This window comes from Triturus cristatus, chromosome 4_2 (genome assembly GCF_964204655.1).
Source record: "Triturus cristatus chromosome 4_2, aTriCri1.1, whole genome shotgun sequence".
Classification (NCBI taxonomy): Eukaryota; Metazoa; Chordata; class Amphibia; order Caudata; family Salamandridae; genus Triturus; species Triturus cristatus.
Genome location: NC_140586.1, coordinates 285,770,828 through 285,789,070, shown reverse-complemented (window position 1 = coordinate 285,789,070; position 18,243 = coordinate 285,770,828). Strand labels below are relative to the sequence as shown.

Genomic DNA, 18,243 nt, shown 5'->3' with positions numbered 1-18,243 from the left:
AGGTTATCTTCTAGAATCTTGGCTTCACTCTTGTAGTCATCAAGTGTGCTGCAATTTCTCCTAATTCTAAGGAATTGACCAAAAGGTAGGTTTTCCTTGAGGGATTTGGGATGGTGGCTGCTGTAGTGAAGAAGACTGTTACGATCAGTGGGTTTTCTGTACATGGTGGTGCTAAGAATACCCTGTGCAAGCTGGATAGTGAGGTCTAGAAATGCTATCCGTGATGCGGATGCTGTGATTGTGAAGGAAAGGTAGGGGTTGAGGTTGTTGATCCAACTGAAAAAATCAACATAACTATCCTGATCCCCTGTCCAGAAGATCAGGATATCATCAATGAAACGCTTCCAGAAAAGAATGTGATTGCGGTGGGGGTTTGTTTCATTGTGGATGTGGGTGGCCTCAAACGCTGCCATATAGAGACAGGCCACACTAGGAGCAAAGGTACTCCCCATAGAGGTACCTTGCGTCTGATGGTATAGTTGGCCCTTAAACTCAAAATAATTCTCAGTTAATGCCAGGGTGGCACACTCCATGATGAATGATGGTGGTGTAGTTAGTGCCTCAGATGTTAAATTCAAGATGTCCTCAATTACCTCTAGGGTGGCCCTCTGAGGGATGTTAGTGTAGAGGGCCACAACGTCTAGAGTGATAAGGAATTTGATGTCTGTGGTGTCCTGAAAATGATCCAGTAAACGTAATACATCCGTAGTGTCCTGGATGTAAGATGGTGTGAGTTTCACCAAAGGTTGGAGGAAATGGTCGCAGAATTGTGACAATGGTTCGAGAACCGAGTCTATCCCTGATACTATAGGGCGACCAGGTGTGGGTGTAGTGTCCTTGTGGATCTTAGGCAAGATGTAAAAGTATGGAGTCTTGGGTTCTTTCTTGATCAGGAAATTTGCCTCTTTTTTGCTTATCCAACCTTGGCTTTCTGCTGAATCTACTAAACCCATGATGGTTTTCTTCAGACGTTCAACAGGGTTTAAGGACAAAGGCGTGTAGTATTTAACATCACCTAGTTGCCTTAGGCACTCTGTGTCGTAATCTGTTGTTGACATTATGACAGTGGCACCGCCCTTGTCAGCCTGTTTGATGGTGATGGTTGTGTCATTAGCGAGTGTTTCCACCGCCCGTATTTCATCTGTAGAGATGTTTTTGAAATGTTTGTTGCTAGTCAGAGCCCTGACTTCTTTAAGTACAGCTTGTTCGTATGTCAATACCTCATTCGTTATCATCCCACTCTGGGGAGTAAAGGAAGAAGGATTGTGTAGACCCGAATCATCGTCAGAACTGTATTCCTTGCCCTCAAAGAAACATTTGAGGCGAATCTTGCGAAAAAATTGGTGTAGTTCGCAAGTCTGTAAGAATAGGTCCACCTGAGGTGTTGGAACAAAACCGAGTCCTTTCTGCAGGACATCGTCTTCAGACTTGGTCAGTGGTCTCGTTGACAGGTTTACTACTAGGTTTGTTTTCGGTTGCTCTGGCTCCGGGTTTCTACTCCCGATTGAACAGGGTCCTCCCATTGTACTCTTTTTTCTTGTTGAGTACCTCTTTTGCGCCCTCGCCCTCTGCCCCAACCTCTGCCTAAAAAAGGCTGGCGTATACCTTGGGGTACAAATTGTGGCGGATATTGTTGGCCAAATTGGGGAGGGCCCGGGGGAAACATAGGATATTGCCAGAAAGGTTGAAGACTTTGGTGTGGGCCCTGAAAAGTCGGCTGTGGATAGGTGTTATAATTACGCCTACCTCTCCTGCCTCTATATTGGTTAGGTCCTGGATTTTCTGAGCTAGAATCACTGCCAAATGATGAGCTCCTATTGGAGGAGTTGGAACTAGCATCAGAAGTGTAGTTAGTGTTGGCCGGGACATAGTCAGCTTTGAGGTAGGGGTAGGCCTTTTCTTTGTCGAATCTTTTAATGTCCTTTTGTAACTTGGTCACTTTTTGTTTCAATAGATATTCCTTGTGTTCTGCGATCTCGGTATTGAGTTCCATCAGTTTAGTTTTGAAAGTAGGGCCTGTGTTGGTTTGTTTAAGCGCACTTTCAGCAGCTTGTATGCGGATTAGCAGTTCGTCAGCTAATCTTTTGGCCGTGTTCACAATGAGGATAAGGAGATCTCGGGTGCACTTCCAGGATATTTGTGACCATTCGATTTTAAACTGGCCGTCTTCCCAGAAGATCCTGGGAAAGTTCTTTACTAAAAGGCCATTAGGTGAAATGTTAGCCCTGAAGTATTCCGTCATAAGCGCTCCATGGAGGGTAATTCTTACCCATTCTCTCCTCATATCCGAAAGCGATTGCCAGTCGCCTGATTGGCTGCCGGTAGCGCTCTCATTGTGCCTAATTCAGTGCTCTTAACTTCATATACTCTAACGAGTGATTTTCTGAGTTCACTAGGGTCGTTGGTGGTTAGCCTCATTAATTCTGCCGCTTAACTCGATACTCCCCCATACACTGCATCAAGCAGACTTGGCTCCCCTTGAGTGTGTTTCGTATTTTACCAGGGCCCCTGGTGGTTATTTCGTACCATGTTACCGTCCTCCTATACATATACATATATAGTGGGTTGTATATACTCACCACCGATGCTCCAGGGCTCCTTGTTTCATGACACCATGACGATATGAACACAGCTTACCACGCAAACAATGACTCTCTCCCCTTTTGAGACAATGCATGAGCAAATAACACGCAATGAGATAACATCCCCTATTTGCTCTGCTCTACTGGATGTTTTTATACTGTTAGTCCCCGTTTTTTATCAACTATTCCTCGGGGAAATCTTGTGAATGTGTGCTCTCCTTGTTATTTTGTTCCTTTCAGCCTCTTAATCTAGAGGAAGTCACATTCGTGCACAACCCACCGAGTACTGTTGATACCTGGATATTGACTGACTAGGGTGAGTTGTTTAGACGCGGTTAAATTTTCTCAACGGATGTCACACACCGGTGATTAGTCACTCTAGTTCACCTAGGGATCTACCACCTCGGCGTTTTTAATATAGTCAACATTAATCCACTAATGTTGGCGTATGATGCGACACTGCACCATCTAAGTTACAGAGAGTGTGTCACCATGCAGGCTTCACGTTTCACCTGTGAATATATTAACCAGATCAAACTTGTTTGATGATACCTTCCTTTCTTTCCAGGTAGCTCCCGGTACCAACAGGTATTCAATACATAGATTGATCATTAACCCCAACCAACCAGGTTGTGTAATGTAGATAGTTTATAGTTAACATATCCCCCTAGGTCCTGAAGAATCGCGAGTATAACTCACTCATTGCGAGAAACATGTTGACCCAGTATTGCAATATACATACCACTTGAATAGGAGACATTACACTCACACAAGTGCTCTGTATACACGTTTTTAACTAAGGTAGGAAGCCATCTGAATAAAATTTACCTCAAATAGGCATTCCTTACCCTATTTTAATATCACTTATCTATATCTACATTCATTTGGCCCCATACCCGCACTTCATCTATACGGCAGTCGGATTGAAGATCTCCGCCAAAGAGCCCCTTTTTAGGGAGCCCGTCGGGCATTGCACCGCCGGCCCGACGAGGAGCAGCCCAAATGATGAAGCATGACACCTGCAAGGGTGTGTGAGGGCATTTATATCCGACATAAGGATTTTCCACACTGACTGTACGGTGTGTTTTATCCTCCTAAAGCCTCTTGTGTTTACACTACTCTGTCTCCTTCTTCTCTGAGGAACTATAGGAACATTTTTTGCTATTATTGTATTAGGGCCCCTGTTCCTATTGGACCTCCCATTCCTTTGTGAGTGGAAAACGGCCTCTCCTGTCCCTCCATTTGTCCTGCATGTTGGTAGATTCACATGCCACACTCTCTTGACCATTTGTTAAAAACATTTTTTATTATATTTGAACAGCATGACTACGATAAACAACCCGTCCATTTACAAAGCAAAAGTACCCTTATACAGGACTGATACAGGTTCTGTGCTATCGAAATGTCTTCCCGCACCCCAATCCCTCCTCTGAACCGAGACGATGAAAAGTTAAGTTCCCACCTCCTGTCTTTGGAGGCTCTTTATACGAATACACGTGTGTTTCGCAGCTGTGCTCTAAAAATGCGAGGTATGGTAACATTGGGGTGCGGGACTTGGAGGGGGGGGAGGGGTTGGTCAGAGAATTTCGACATCACTGACTACAGTAAAGGACCGCATATTGAGTTGGATGCGCTTGCTGCTGACACTGCAATGTATTGTTCTGCACGAAATACATTCTTTTACAAAGCTGTAGTCCATAATTTACTGGCCATTCCCATGGTAATGACAGGTAAAAACTCAAACGTGTGAATCTGTGAACGATACCAACACTGGATTACTGTATTTCAGATGAGTAACTTTTTTCCCATTTTATCTGTTCTGTTTTTCCTGACTTGTCTCACACTTTTGTTTATAGGCTGTTGCTCGCACAGAGAAGGACTCCCAAATGATTGCCTTTTCCCATGAAATTGTTCCATGCACTGTGACTGCTCACATGACCTTACCTCAAGTCCTAGAGAAGATGGCAGCGGTATGTATAAGCATCTAGAAACAACTCGCAGGCAAAAGATAAATGTAATCATAGTTCTCTCATAACTTAGGGAAGTGAAGAGGAAAATTATACACAAACTGGAAATTAAATGATCTATCTATCCAGATAGATATTAGTGTTTTCACAGTGTCCAGCACAGTGGTGAAGGCGAGGGACTTTAACAAAGCAGAGGGACTTTAAATGCCGGTATGGCCCTGTATAAGGCTATTAGAACATTCTGCCACTAGAGGGCAGAATGTTCTAACAAATAAAACGAAGCCTTTAGGGAGTGCGAGGGGATTGAAATCCCCCCAGGCTCCCTGAAGCCTTTGTTCACAGCCAGAGCTGTGAACAAAGAAGCATTGGAATGTTGGAGCTCCGGGCTTATACCAGCCATTATAAGCCCGGAGCACTCCATTGTTTTCAATGGAGTTTCCAACATTTCAATGTTCTAATAAAATGTAAAATTTTCAGGTGTTTACAATATTATTCTTGAATCCAGATTATTGACGTTCCTAACTAACCAGAACCATGTTCCACCATAAAGGTGGTAGGAGAGCGGTGAAGCCAGCTTTGAAATGTCAAGATCCAGGCAGCCGGATAATAACGAAAATGGAAATCATTTACTAGGTGAAGTGCCAGAAAGAATGCTCTGGACGTTCTATTCAAGTCTGAGAAACAGACAGACTGACAGAAGTGAGAGGGGCTGATTGAATTTCTTAGATTCCAGATGTAAAGACGAGGTTTAGCAGCAGATACTCTGGAGGACATTCAACTGAAAAAAATATATCTCCAAGCAACCATAAGAATAATTTTGAGGCTCCAGAGCTGGATGGGGTACTTAAATACACAACTATTTATTCAAGAAGCCTGTGGTACAACTTTTAGCCCTATCCCAATTCACCTCAAATTAAGTTCCTTGTTTTCTGCCCGAATTGAGCTGTCTTTATACTACATTAAAGTAAGGAGTAAATCCAGTTGCTGGTATGTTAGCTCTCTGGGCTTTCTTTACTCCTTTTTATGTCTCGCCTGGCGAATGCAGCGCAAAGCGCTGCTGTCGCCAGCGAGATCTATTGTTGCTGACTTGCCTCGGAAGTTGGACAGGAGATGGGCACGCGCAGGCTTTTGGCAGATTGGAGCTGGTGCACACGCACGTACAGCCACGCGGTGTGCACATCTCCTGTCCCCCTTCCGTCCTCGCAAGCCTCATGCAGCGTTACTTTCACTTTCCCTCCCCCCCCATCCCCCTCAGCTCCACGGAGACAGGTTTTTACATTGGTTTCTGTAATAAAAGCACGCGTCAATGGCTGCTGAAAGTGTCAAACGTAACAGGGGTCAATGACCGAGGCTATGTTAGCCTCCCGTTGCCGGGCCGTCAACGCGCGCCTAAGTAAGTGCTCCTCTTCGGCAATCACAGCACACATTGGCAGCATTCACAAGTACCCACAACACTCCTGATCAGCAGCAGCATCTCTGGGGTTCTTACCTCTGAGTCCTCTCCAAACCGCGCAAGAGCAGCTAGGAATTCCAACTCAGCTGCTATGTGTCCTCGCCTTGGGCGCCCAGGCGGCCCCCTCCCTGGGCCGTACGAGCTGCACAGCACCCATTCGAGTACGGCGAAGTCTGCAGGCGCCACCACTGGGCACGAGCTGCAGGCCACGCCGATGTGCACGCTCACGGCGCGCCTACAACGCGTGTATGGCCCTCCCCCACTTTCCCTTGTTCAATACTGTAGTTCGATAGCCTCGTTTCCTGAATCTGTGAAACCCCTCTTTCCCCAAACATTCCCTTCACTCTCCTTTCCCATCAAGTCGTTCGCTGAATTTGTTGTTGCCACTGTGCTTAGAAGCATTTTTCATGCCATTAAGCGCTATGCTGATAAATACTTAAGTAAATAATTACTTTAGCGACCAAAGTGACAGAAAATGTATGACATTAACAACTAACACAGAAACTTGCAATTGCATGCAGGAAATAAACCTCTGTATATATCTGTGACGCTGTTATTCTTTTGTCGAAGAAGGACATAGCTTGAGAAGTGCCGAGTCATAAACCCTTGCAACAACACGTGGCTGCTCTCGTGGAAAGGGGTTGCCAGCACCAGAATTGTAAGCACGGTTCATCTGCAAGGAACGTTCAGGCAATATGTGACAGAGGCAGCTGTTACTTGTGGAATGCCACATGTCTCTTTAATGCCAAACGAATGAAAGGAGGGTTTTGTGCTCAAGAATGCAGGAAATGTCGCAGTTCTGCAGCGCATAAAAAGACACTTAACCAGTTTTCACTCTTTCAAACTTGTGACGTTATTATTCAATACTACCAAGGGCTTGCCCTGGGCGTGCGAATTATCACTGACCAGTGGCAAAATAAATAATGAAAGGTGTATGCCCTTACGTTATCTGCCTGGCCAGTGGCAGCCCTGCTTCTTGTCGCTTAAAAGCACTGTAATACTAGGCTATTATCTTCTGTTTTTGAGCACACTGCTCCGCAGATACAACATTTCAGCCGTATGTGCTACCCAACCACGGACGTGATGAACGAAACTGTTTTACAGTTGCAAAGTCTGTGATGTGCAAAGTTGAAAATATCTTTGCGATTTGCATAGAACACATCAGTGGGAGCAGTACGGTTTGTACATTAGCCACAGTACAAAGGTGAGGTAGGGGCGCAAAGCAGTCCCTGTGCAAGAAACAGCAAATGCTTTGAGACTCGACATTTGTTTATCGGGCCTCAAAGGTCTTAGGGCCTGTTGCATGAAGGATCCGGTGGCAAAGTGGATTTACGTACTAATCTGAAAAATTTACATTTAGTAGAATTTACAGAAATCTGGTGAATGAGGAAGGATTCCCTCTGTGAATCTTACTGAGTAGCTGTGAATGCAGTGCTGGAGTCCTACGAGGAACAACAGACAGCCATTGACAACATTCTGTAAAGGCAGTCCCTGTCCCTTATAGGGACGGAGCTGCAATCAAAATATAAACAAGCATTTGCAATGCAATAGGTCTCGCAGTTGTGCGAGTTTGAGCTATTGGCATTATAAATGACAATGCCTTTTATTTACGTGTTGGTTTTTAAAACATAAATAAAAGGCATTGTCATTTACCATGCCAATAGCTTAAACTCTCGCAAATGCGAGACCTATTGCATTGCAAATGCTTGTTGTTTCTGGTTATGGTTCGGTGTTTGTTCTTTACAGAGGAGAAAGCATTGTATGTTTTGGCCTTTAAGCAACTTCTTGTATTTCACTCATTGAGCTTAAAGAGGCATAGAGATTAAATTATGCAATTTTTTACCAACCATTCATGTATTCTTAAATATACTGATGAGAGGTTTTTCCATTGCATACTTCGTCTATTTTGGAAAACTTTGATACAGACATTCCGACTGATGAAGGTAAGCACATCAGTAGTGGAATACTTGTTTTCAGTCATGTAAGTGACATAGGTGGTTATGCCCATGCTTCCATCTGCACCAATTATTTTTTTATATTATCGAAAGAATTTATAAAGTATCAATCTGGCCATGGGGCTGTGAATGGCTGCAATAAAAACAGAACAGTATTTATCATTATTATTTTATAAATATTATCAGTATTCCAATTACTTCATTAGAAGCGATGTATAACATAACAGTATATAGTAAACCAATGATAGCTCTCCCAACTTTAGCTAAAGTGTTTTAACCCTTTGACACTGCTATATATGTGTGTGTGTGTGTGTGTATATATATATATATATATATATATATATATATATATATATATATATACATATATATATATATATATACATATATATAACATGACAGTTGTGTCTCCAGTTGAGGTGCCGCTTGGTGAGAGAGGTGGGATGTAGGGGACCCAAGGACTCTTATTCCCCAGCATATCCGTTAAAGACCTCTGCTGCAGCTCAAAACACTTCAATCAGGTGCATGATGGGACCGGTAGTTCGTGGCACGGGACTACAGGAAATCAGCACAACGAGTTACAGCTGGGCCCTTCACTATTTGGGTGGGAGGAGCTCTTTGAACAATTAAAGGGGTTTCTTTTCAATGGACTGAGGCATTTGATAAAGGCTGTGCGCCGAAACCGGTCATGCCGAATTCTTGCGAATAAAGAGTCCAGACGAGCCCCGCTGTGTCCCTTTCTTCTTTCGTGCTTGGAGGAAGTTTTTGGTGATATTTTGCGCACAGCCTGTGGTGCGCTTAAAGGGACCCTTCCTTGATGTGGTCATGGAATACACTGGCAAGTGGAAACTACGAGTGGAAGCTGAAGTTGTGTCCGAGGTATCGGAAAATCCATGACCCCCTACTCACCTGGTGTTACCGATTTGCTGCTGCTGATTTGCGGTTCAACATTGTGTGGAGAGGCACATTCATGACAGTTGTGTCTCCAGCTGAGGTGCCGCTTGGTGAGAGAGGTGGGAAGTAGGGGACCCAAGGACTCTTATTCCCCAGCATATCCGTTAAAGACCTCTGCTGCAGCTCAAAACACTTCAATCAGGTGCATGATGGGACCGGTAGTTCGTGGCACGGGACTAGAGGAAATCAGCACAACGAGTTACAGCTGGGCCCTTCACTATTTGGGTGGGAGGAGCTCTTTGAACAATTAAAGGGGTTTTATATATATATATATATGCAAGGCCACCCGTGGTGGCCGAAACGCGTCATACCGTCATGTCTTCCCATTAAAAAGCATTTGTAAAAGCACCTATCTTTGGAGTCCTTGACCTTGTGGTGCAAGTGAAGCCCTTCATCTGTGATTTCACAAAACTTTCCCAAATAAAAGTTCATCCCCCTCAGCATCTTCCAGGAAAGTTTCTGATTGATCCGTCCTGTTGGGGGGGTCCCTAAATGCAAAATCCCCATTCATAGACTTATTCAACAAGGCTACATAAAAAAACTGCTGAACTGAATTACACCAAATTAGTCAGGAAGTTAGATCGCGGTCCACAGATTGTGCTTTTTAGGTCTCGCCTGAGCCCGCGTATGCGCTGCTCTGCGAGACATTTAGTAGGTGGATTTTCAAAGTGCTGCCACAGGCTTTTGGTTGGTGGCCTAAAGCTTGCGTGCACCTGAGCGTGCACGTGCGCAGCCGCCATTTGTCTTTCCTCTGTTGATCGCGATCACTTTCACTTTTGCAGGCCGCGCGGCCGTGTCACTTTCACGGCTGCGCGGCCAATGCTTGTGTTTAATTGTTGCTGCGCCAAACTAAAAACATCCCTCGGGGATAAAAAAAAAAATCCTCATTCGTCCTTGTTTATTCAACAAAACTTACTGTATATATATTTTTTTTTTCGTGTTTCAGTTCTCGACCATAACCAGTTTTAGGTCTGGTCCGACACAGCAGCTGTCTGCAAGTCTTATTGTTACCAGCTCTTTACAATAGGCACAGTGAGCTTTACTTTTTACCCAGGGAATAAAACTCCCATCATGCTACCGTATTTTTGTCTTCCAGGAAGTATTTCTTAGAATGCAGGACTGACTTTCATCTAAAAAAACACTCAATCCTCATGTATACCGAAAGCTATTATTTTTACTTTGTTCCAGCACTAGCAAAACCAGTCTCAAACAAACACGTCTTTTTGAACCATGCTGTTGGTGTCTGGACTTGGACAGGCTTGAAGTCTTCAACGTTTGGAGGTGTGGCCACCAGTTGAAATGTTTGACATCCCAGTAAATGACCCTGGGGCCACCCCCTCTATTCCTTTAAACGTGCCCTTCAGACATTTCACGTAATCTTGGCACCGCTTCAAGAAGTGTGCTTTGGAAAAGCCCTTGCGTAGCTTGTAAATGTCAGTGCGCGTATAAAAGCGGCACAGGGAATTCCAGCTGTATTTCTCCTGAAGGGTTTTAGTGGAAGGACATAGTCAATAATTCTCGCAAGTTTTATGCTTCTTTCGGGGCATTTCTGGTGTCAGAACGCGCCTGCTATTAGATGCTAATTAATTAAAGAATAAATTGCTCAGTTCCCGTAATCCTTTCTGGCAGCACCCTGTTGCCTCAGCGTGATCACAGAAATCCCTGCTGACTTGAAATATCCTTGGAACTCACGAAACTTGGTACCTTGTGCGATCTTATGGGAGAATGTTATTTATCTGGTGAGTAATCCCTGTTGGTACACAATTTATTTCTGAATGGACGGCGTCGCGCGCTGTGTTTTCCTGCGCAGCGCTCCTGGCCATGCTGAGGTCTGCCCCAGAACAGGGCCGGCTTTAGCACTGGTGGCGCCCTGTTTGACAATGTCTGTTGGCGCCCCCCCCATGACCACCTTTGCCACGGATTCCCTCACTAGCACCCTTTAACAGTGCCTTTCAAGTCTCCATAACCACTGTCTCTTAGTTTTATAGCACCACTCATACTAGTGTAAGGTGTCAGAGCACTGTATACCACACGCAGATTGCACAGACAATCATATGTGTGTAAATCAGTGTATAGTAAATGTTACATCAGACGGTACTACAAGGTGTAGTGTAGGAGTGGCATGTCATCGATACTGGTAGGCAATATAGTTAACGTTCTTATTCAGGAAAGGCACAAATTCAGAAATCAAAACGCATCATCATTGTTAAGGGTTCTCTTTCATAATAAGAATTGTTTTCTACCCAAATGAACCCTTTTCACAAGATTAGGATAATGAAAGACTGGGCAAAAAAACATATAGCTTCAACATACCTTGCAGTTTGCAGCAGCTCTAGGGTGTCTGATAATAGCTCAATGTTGTAATTCCAATAATTTGTGCAATTGTGCCGCATTTGTAACTGGAAGCCCCCTTTGTGCTAGGGGAAGCATGCTGCTCTGTCCTCAGGGGGTGGGTGTGTTATTGTCTTCCACTGAAACAGTATACATCAGTCATTAGTCAGCTTCCTGCAGAGCAGGGCTTATGTTATAGTGAAAATGTCAACATTCTCTAGGCGCTGCATGTCTTGTCGTCGCTTCACTTGTTTTCTGAAACATGGAAGGGGTGTTTGGTTTCTCCTTACAGAAAAAAGCCCACTCACTGCACCAAAGGGAAACATGTTGTGCAGCATTTAATGAGAGGCTTAACTTATATTCTTTGTCATATGCTTTACAGGTTCAGGTTAGCATCACCATTTTGTGGCATAATTCTAAACAGAAAGGTACAGTAACAAACATTTGCAGAACCAATAGGTCTATCTTTTTGTGACCTATTGGCTTGTGACCTATTGATTTTGCCAATGGTTGTTAGCCACGCTGCCGAGCATCCCAGATGCTGTGCAGAGTGGCTAAAGTAAAACAAGCAAAAAAAAATTTTAGGCAGCCGCCTGCACCATTTTGTAGGTGTGCGCATGACGCATGCATGCATGCACGCACACCGCAACTACAAAATGATGCGACCCACCCCCTTTTTTATTAACTTTCTATTACTGATCCAAGCGGAATTCGTAACTAAAGCTCTCTCTCTACCTCTCTCTCTCTCTACCTCTCTCTCTCTCTACCTCTCTCTCTACCCACCTCTCTCCACACCTCTCTCTACACACCTCTCTCTACCCACCTCTCTACATACCTCTCTCTCTCTACACACCTCTCTCTCTCTCTCTCTCTACACACCTCTCTCTCTCTACCTCTAAGTGGCAGCCGGAGCCTGATAGCACTGCCCGTCCTTTAAAAAAAAACAAAAAAAAAAACAAGCATTGGCATAGCCAATACGTCTTGCCTTTGGGGCCTTATAAGTGTTTAACTATGCAACAGTTAATGTTGTTGCACCAAGGATATTGTGCTGCATAACTAAATACTTATAAGGTCACAAAAGCGAGACCTATTGGCTGTGCCAATGCTTGTTGTGATTTGGTGTAAATCAGTTCAGTAGTGATTGAGATATTAAGGGCAAAAAATAATTGTATGTTTTGTCAGTTGCGCTCGTGAAAGTCCCACAGGCATCCTGCAAGAGCGTGAAATCATAAGTGGAAGCCTGTTATTGGTCGAGAGGCCAATTTTTCCTGTGAGCCTTCACGCTCTTGCAGGAGCGAGAAATTTCTGCAAGTCTCACAAGAGCGAGCCCTCTGATTGGCTGGCTGTTGGAATGTTGGAAATGAAATGGCCGCCAGTACTGTTTATTGTAAAAAAATTGGAGGTGTTGTGGAAATGAAGTAAAAAGCTATATAAAGGGGCAGCATGAAGGCATTCTGTCCCCCTAGATTTAGAGAGGACGTGCTAGGGGATAAGTACTGTGAAGAAAATAAATGTATATTGTCTTCAACTAATTTTTACAAACTTGCGGGACTTTCGTGGGATTGCGAAAAGTAAAATGAAGTGGATGAGTTCCTAATGCACACAATATTGTCGTCTTTGTTTTTGAGAGGAGGTGTGTAAGAGATAAGTACTGTGATGATTAGAAGGTTAAATCTTTTTTTTTTAAATGTTAAGACTTTGCAAGACTTGCGCAGGTTTGTGAAAAGTAGGTGATGTTTGAATACACTCTGCTATGCACACTTGTTACTGTATGAAGAAGTCTTACTGGAGATGGGGATTATCAGACTCTACTATTTATGCTCATTGATTGAGAAGAGTTGTAAGTAGAGTTAAGGCTCATCCAAACAGCCTACTACGCACACCCGTCATCTGAGAGCCCAGTTCCTCCCCGCACCCTACTATGCACACTTATCATTACAGAGAGAAGTCTCAGCAAAAAGGTCAGCAACCTCCCCGCACCCTACTAAGCACACTTATCATTACAGAAAGAGGTCGCAGCAGAAAGGCCAGTTTCACCTCAATCCCTACTACGCATACCGCCATCTGAGAGAGGGGTCTAAAAAGAGAGCCCAGTCCTACTCCACACCCTACTACACACACCTATCATTACAGAGAGAGGTCTGAGCTTAGAGACCAGTCCCTCCACACATCCTACTATGCACACCCATCATCTGAGAGAGGTCTAAAAGTAGAGGGCAGTCATACTACGCACACCCATTATCAGAGAGAGAGGTCTGAAAGGAGAGGCCTGTCCCTCCCCTTACCCTACTATGCACACCCATCATTACAGAGAGAGTTTTCAGCAGAGAGGCCAGTCCCTCTACACACAACTGTTAGTGATGTCATGAGTATCATGAGATGTCATACAACATGTCATGAGTGATGTCATATGTGAGGACATAAGCAGTCAGTACATGGCGGGGCGCAGGTTATAGTTAGCACTGCTGATTATAACTGCCGACTATTTAACCTGTTTTTCAGTGAATATATATATATATATATATATACACACATTCACACACAGAATTTCACTTCTAAAGCCCCCAGGATTTCAGAAGAGACACTTAGAGACTTAAATGCTGCCGGGCAGAGACCAGCCGCTGTACAGGTCCAGTTGACGCTGGTCAGCTGAGCAATTGGAGGAAAGGCCTTTTATAGCTTGATGTATCCAAGTAGCCAGCCTTATAACCCTAGGAGGCCATGTCTTTGTCCTGGGTACCAGAGGAGCAAGTCCAGTTCTTTAAGGCTCCTCTCAGGTCACAGACAGCAGAACCAGTCCACTTCTTTCCTTCCTCAGGTCCAGGAGTGTTCTGAAGTGGGTTCATGGAGACACCACTTTTATGCCTGGCATGAGTTAGTGTTAGGAATGACTCCTTGGCAAGCCCTAACCAATGGGGTAAAAGTCCCAGTGCCCACTTTGGGCAGTTCATATTGGTGAAATTCTTCAGTGACACTAAACTTGGGCTCTGAGGGCTGGGGGTGTGTGGGGGAAGTGTACTATGGAAATCCTAGTGCCCTCCCACATCTAACACCTAAATCCAGTTTTGAAACAGCAACTCTACCCCGAATAACCTCAGAGACAGAAGCCTGGTAGAAGAAAAGCACAGTTTTCTGGCAAGCAGACAGTAAATACATAAGAATTGTCTTAGCATCCTGTTCCTGACCTTTAGAGTACGCCCCTGTGTTATATGTAAACCCAGCAGACCTGTCAAGAAGGTTTTGGCATTGTAATGTCAAAGTAGATTCTCACAGACCCCACCATTCTGCTGAGCACAAAGGAGTCATCCTTGCCCTTTTAGGCAGTGGTGTAACAAAACCTAATGCCCCCCCTGTGAAATACATGTAGGAGGCCCCACACCCACCACTTTGACCCACTGTCACAAAATAAGTTGCACTGCAAAAGAAATTAAATAAATATGAGAGGGGGCTATGGAGAGGTGAGGGGCACCATTGGAGGGTGGTCGTGAGGGAATACATTAAGAAGGAGGACATGATTTTGATTTGTAGCTACTACCAACGGCGTCATGAATCCCACATTTAAGCTGCTTAAGCTCTGGGTATGGATGTGCCGCTGGGGATGGAGCGTTGGCGGAGGATGGATGGATGGCTGGGATGAATCTGTTGATGGCTGTAGAGAAGCAAGGATGGATGTATAGAGAGAAGGGTATTGATGGGTAAATGAAGTGAAGAATGGAGGGATGGAGTAGAAGGATGGATAAAAGACCAAATTCAGGGGGGCAGCCAAACAAGTGCCCGGCTTGTTCGCCTCACTGACTACCATTCATTAGCAATATGTTTAAAAGTGCTGGGGAGTTTATTTTTCTAGCACTGCTGTGTTTATTCTAAATCCTAAGTGCCAGATGTTATCGTACAATGATTTCATCCATTGTCCCCAGTTCCCATATTACCTTACCTTTAGTCTTACAATTCCCATACAGCCCTACGTACGGCCTATGATTAATCGTCTACTCCAGCATCTGTTTTTGCCATTTGTGATTTTGGCCCTATAGTCTCCCTAAAATGTCAAAGTCCCATCTATTCATTGTGAAATAATTAACTTCCTTCTATGAGGAAGACATTTAGATTAACTTTTACTCTTGTGCGCCGTTTTTACCATTTTAGGCCCTCTTAACAGAACAGTGGCAGTTTGTTCACTGAGGGAGATGTCTAGTGATTACACTGTCAGGTCAGCTGTGGCACCAAATGACAACACTCCTAAACTCTGATTCCCTTACCGGATCAAATTGTGTGATCCTGAGCAAAACATGTTACCTTCATGTGCCAAAAGTGTGAGTGTTTGAAAACAGGTTTAGTCCAAATATCTGATTATATATATGAAATTACAAACTGAAGTGAACTGTATTAAGCTGAGTGACCCCCAAGATCTCTCCCTCTGTGACCTTTCAAAAAGCTACTGAGAAGTTTACTCATTTGGACGGGGAAGGGTGGAGGAGAACAAAGAGCCCCACCTGGGGAGTCCACACAAGCGGGCTCAGCTCCCTCTACCTGGGAAAACCGGCCTGTCATGCATGGCCTGCTTTTTTAAGTGTCCCTTGAGAGCACAGCCGCCAGGACACCTCAGTGTAGAAAATGCAGTTAATTCGGGGGCCTTTATGTTATGGAAAGATCCCAGGGCAGGAGGCCTCTTGGAGACCATTTGGTAGCGCTTTACGTGGGTCTAGGGCCTGCTTATTGGGATTGTGGTCATCCTGTGGAATTCAGTAACTGTCCTGAGAAGACCATGGATGTGGAGAGCCAATTGCTGCTGATGATTGAGGTGTACCGCGGAAGAGTGCTGTCCTGCCTCAGCCTTGTCTGGTAAGTACAAGTCAAGACACATACTTTTCTTCATCTGCCTGTGCAGGGTGCTTGCAGGGTCTGGGAGAAGCTAGTTCAGATGGGGTGCCTTTGAAAGACCTGAAGGTTTGGCGTAGGAGACCGTGGGACTGCAGTAGAAATATGCACGTCTTTTTCCAGTAGGCCATATATTGCTAATGGAATAGACCCAATGTACTGCATTATTTTCAATCTGTATCGACACTTCGAAGTAAGCCAGCACTGCAAAGCGCTATACAACCCTTTTCTTACCGAGCCTAAGTGCTTTTCATTTGACAATTCCATAAGTAGCTATTTGGGCTAAAATTCTTTCATTTGCACAGTAGAGGTATTGCCCTGCAGGACAGCCAAAGCAAAATGGGACAGTAACAATTCACTGCCCTGAATATACTTTCGAGACAAGTCAAACGTCTGCTTGCAGCAGACTGTGATGTAAGAGTGCTCAATACACAGTGAGACACCCATATTACGTGTCACCTCTGTGCATCATCAGAGCACATCCTGGTGGCTCAATTCTTAGGCATTACGCCTTAATTCTTAGCTCAACCATTTCCCACACTGAGTGATCCTAGGCAGATTAATTTGTCTTCTTGTGCCACTGTGATTTATATGCCCAAAACTGGATATTTTTTTTGCAATATTCGAAATGCTATTTGCTGAGATACTTCTAGTGAAGATAATAAAGGTCGGTCTATAGAGCACACACACACAGTGAATATCATTTCTTGATGATAAAATATTTTCTTACTCTCCAGAACTTCAGAAGGAAGACTCGGGATTGAGCGAATACAACCATAGGGTTTTCATACCCTCAGTGGAATTGTGCACATTTCATTATTATTCCTCTGAACGAATATTTGAACATGTTATCCTGTTATGACTTCTCTTTTCCTTCCCCAAAAAAGTTGTTTGCTGGAAAATTATGCAGCACAGATGTGAATTTAACTACTGTTTCCAGCAGAGTGTGTGAAATCAGTTCATTGGCTGTTTTCCTTATTTTTGTGTAAAATATGTCTGCACAGCAAAATGATAATTTTATGGGTTTTTTCCTCCACAGAAACTAGTTGTTCTCTATAACCCTTACTGCTATAGTAAGCACATACAACATAATAGCGTGGAACTCAGGAACAGTGATAGTAACTCATAGCTGTTATTCCTCATAGAACATTTTGGCAGTACTGTATGGACCCACTGAGCTTCCCACCTGTGACCTTTAAGGTATCTGGCTGAGTTATATTACCAGGTTGCCAGAAAAAGAGTAATATTTTGAGACTCAGCAGACACTGAGTATGTCAGAATATGGGAGACCCTGATTTACAGTATTTTTGGATGATGAAACACGTTGCTGTTTTTATAAATTTCAGGCCAAGCCTTTTTGTGTACGTGGGAGAGGGTTGGACTCTAATGCATGCTTTAATTTCTCGCTATGAATAGGCATATATCAGCACCTTCAGCTATTCAACAACTAAAATACTTAGAATAAATACTTAAACAAATGTATTCATCTAAACATTCATGCATAAGCACATATGTATACACACTGATGTACACCTATATATCTACACACATACTACATAAACACATATGCGTACTTACATACACACATGCATGCTTGCGCTCACATACAGATAAAAAGTTATAGCCACAGAGAGGAGAGAAAGAGAGAAGCAGACAGGAAAAGAACGAACAAGGGGGATCAAGAGTACCAGGATGGCTAGAAGGAGAGGAGAAAGAGAAAAAGAACAAAGGAGAGATAAAAGTGAAAAAGATAGAAGAGGGAGAGCGAGAGACTTGGAGAGCACCAGGGGCAGGAAAAGAGAGGGAGATGGCGAGCGATGGAGAGCTGCAGGAATAATTGAGTCACAACCATGCTGACCACTTACCTGGGCTTCAAGACTGAAAGCATGAGCAAAGGAGGGAGTGATTGCTTCTCTGAACTGCCAGTAAAGCCCATCACCCATGCTTCTGAGAGGCCTGTTGGGTAGGATGCTGTGGATGTCAGTGATGGTGCTCCTTAGGGAAGGTCTGGAAAGTGTGACTTTGAGAGAGCTCGAAATTTGATGGGGTGAGGGGAGAAAGCTCAGAAGAGATAACGATTAAAGATGCCACTGAGAGAAACTTTTGAAAGATGAAGTGTTCATTGA

The 18,243-nt window shown here is 44.0% G+C and overlaps 1 protein-coding gene across 1 annotated transcript in view; it reads left to right on the top strand.

Moving 5' to 3' along the window:
- RO60 (Ro60, Y RNA binding protein) overlaps window positions 1-18,243 on the top strand; it is a 446,084-nt gene that overhangs the window by 378,045 nt on the left and 49,796 nt on the right. Inside the window, exon 7 of the mRNA XM_085601530.1 lies at window positions 4,439-4,552. Coding sequence (XP_085457656.1) covers window positions 4,439-4,552 — 114 coding nt within the window. The remainder of the gene's footprint in view (window positions 1-4,438; window positions 4,553-18,243) is intronic.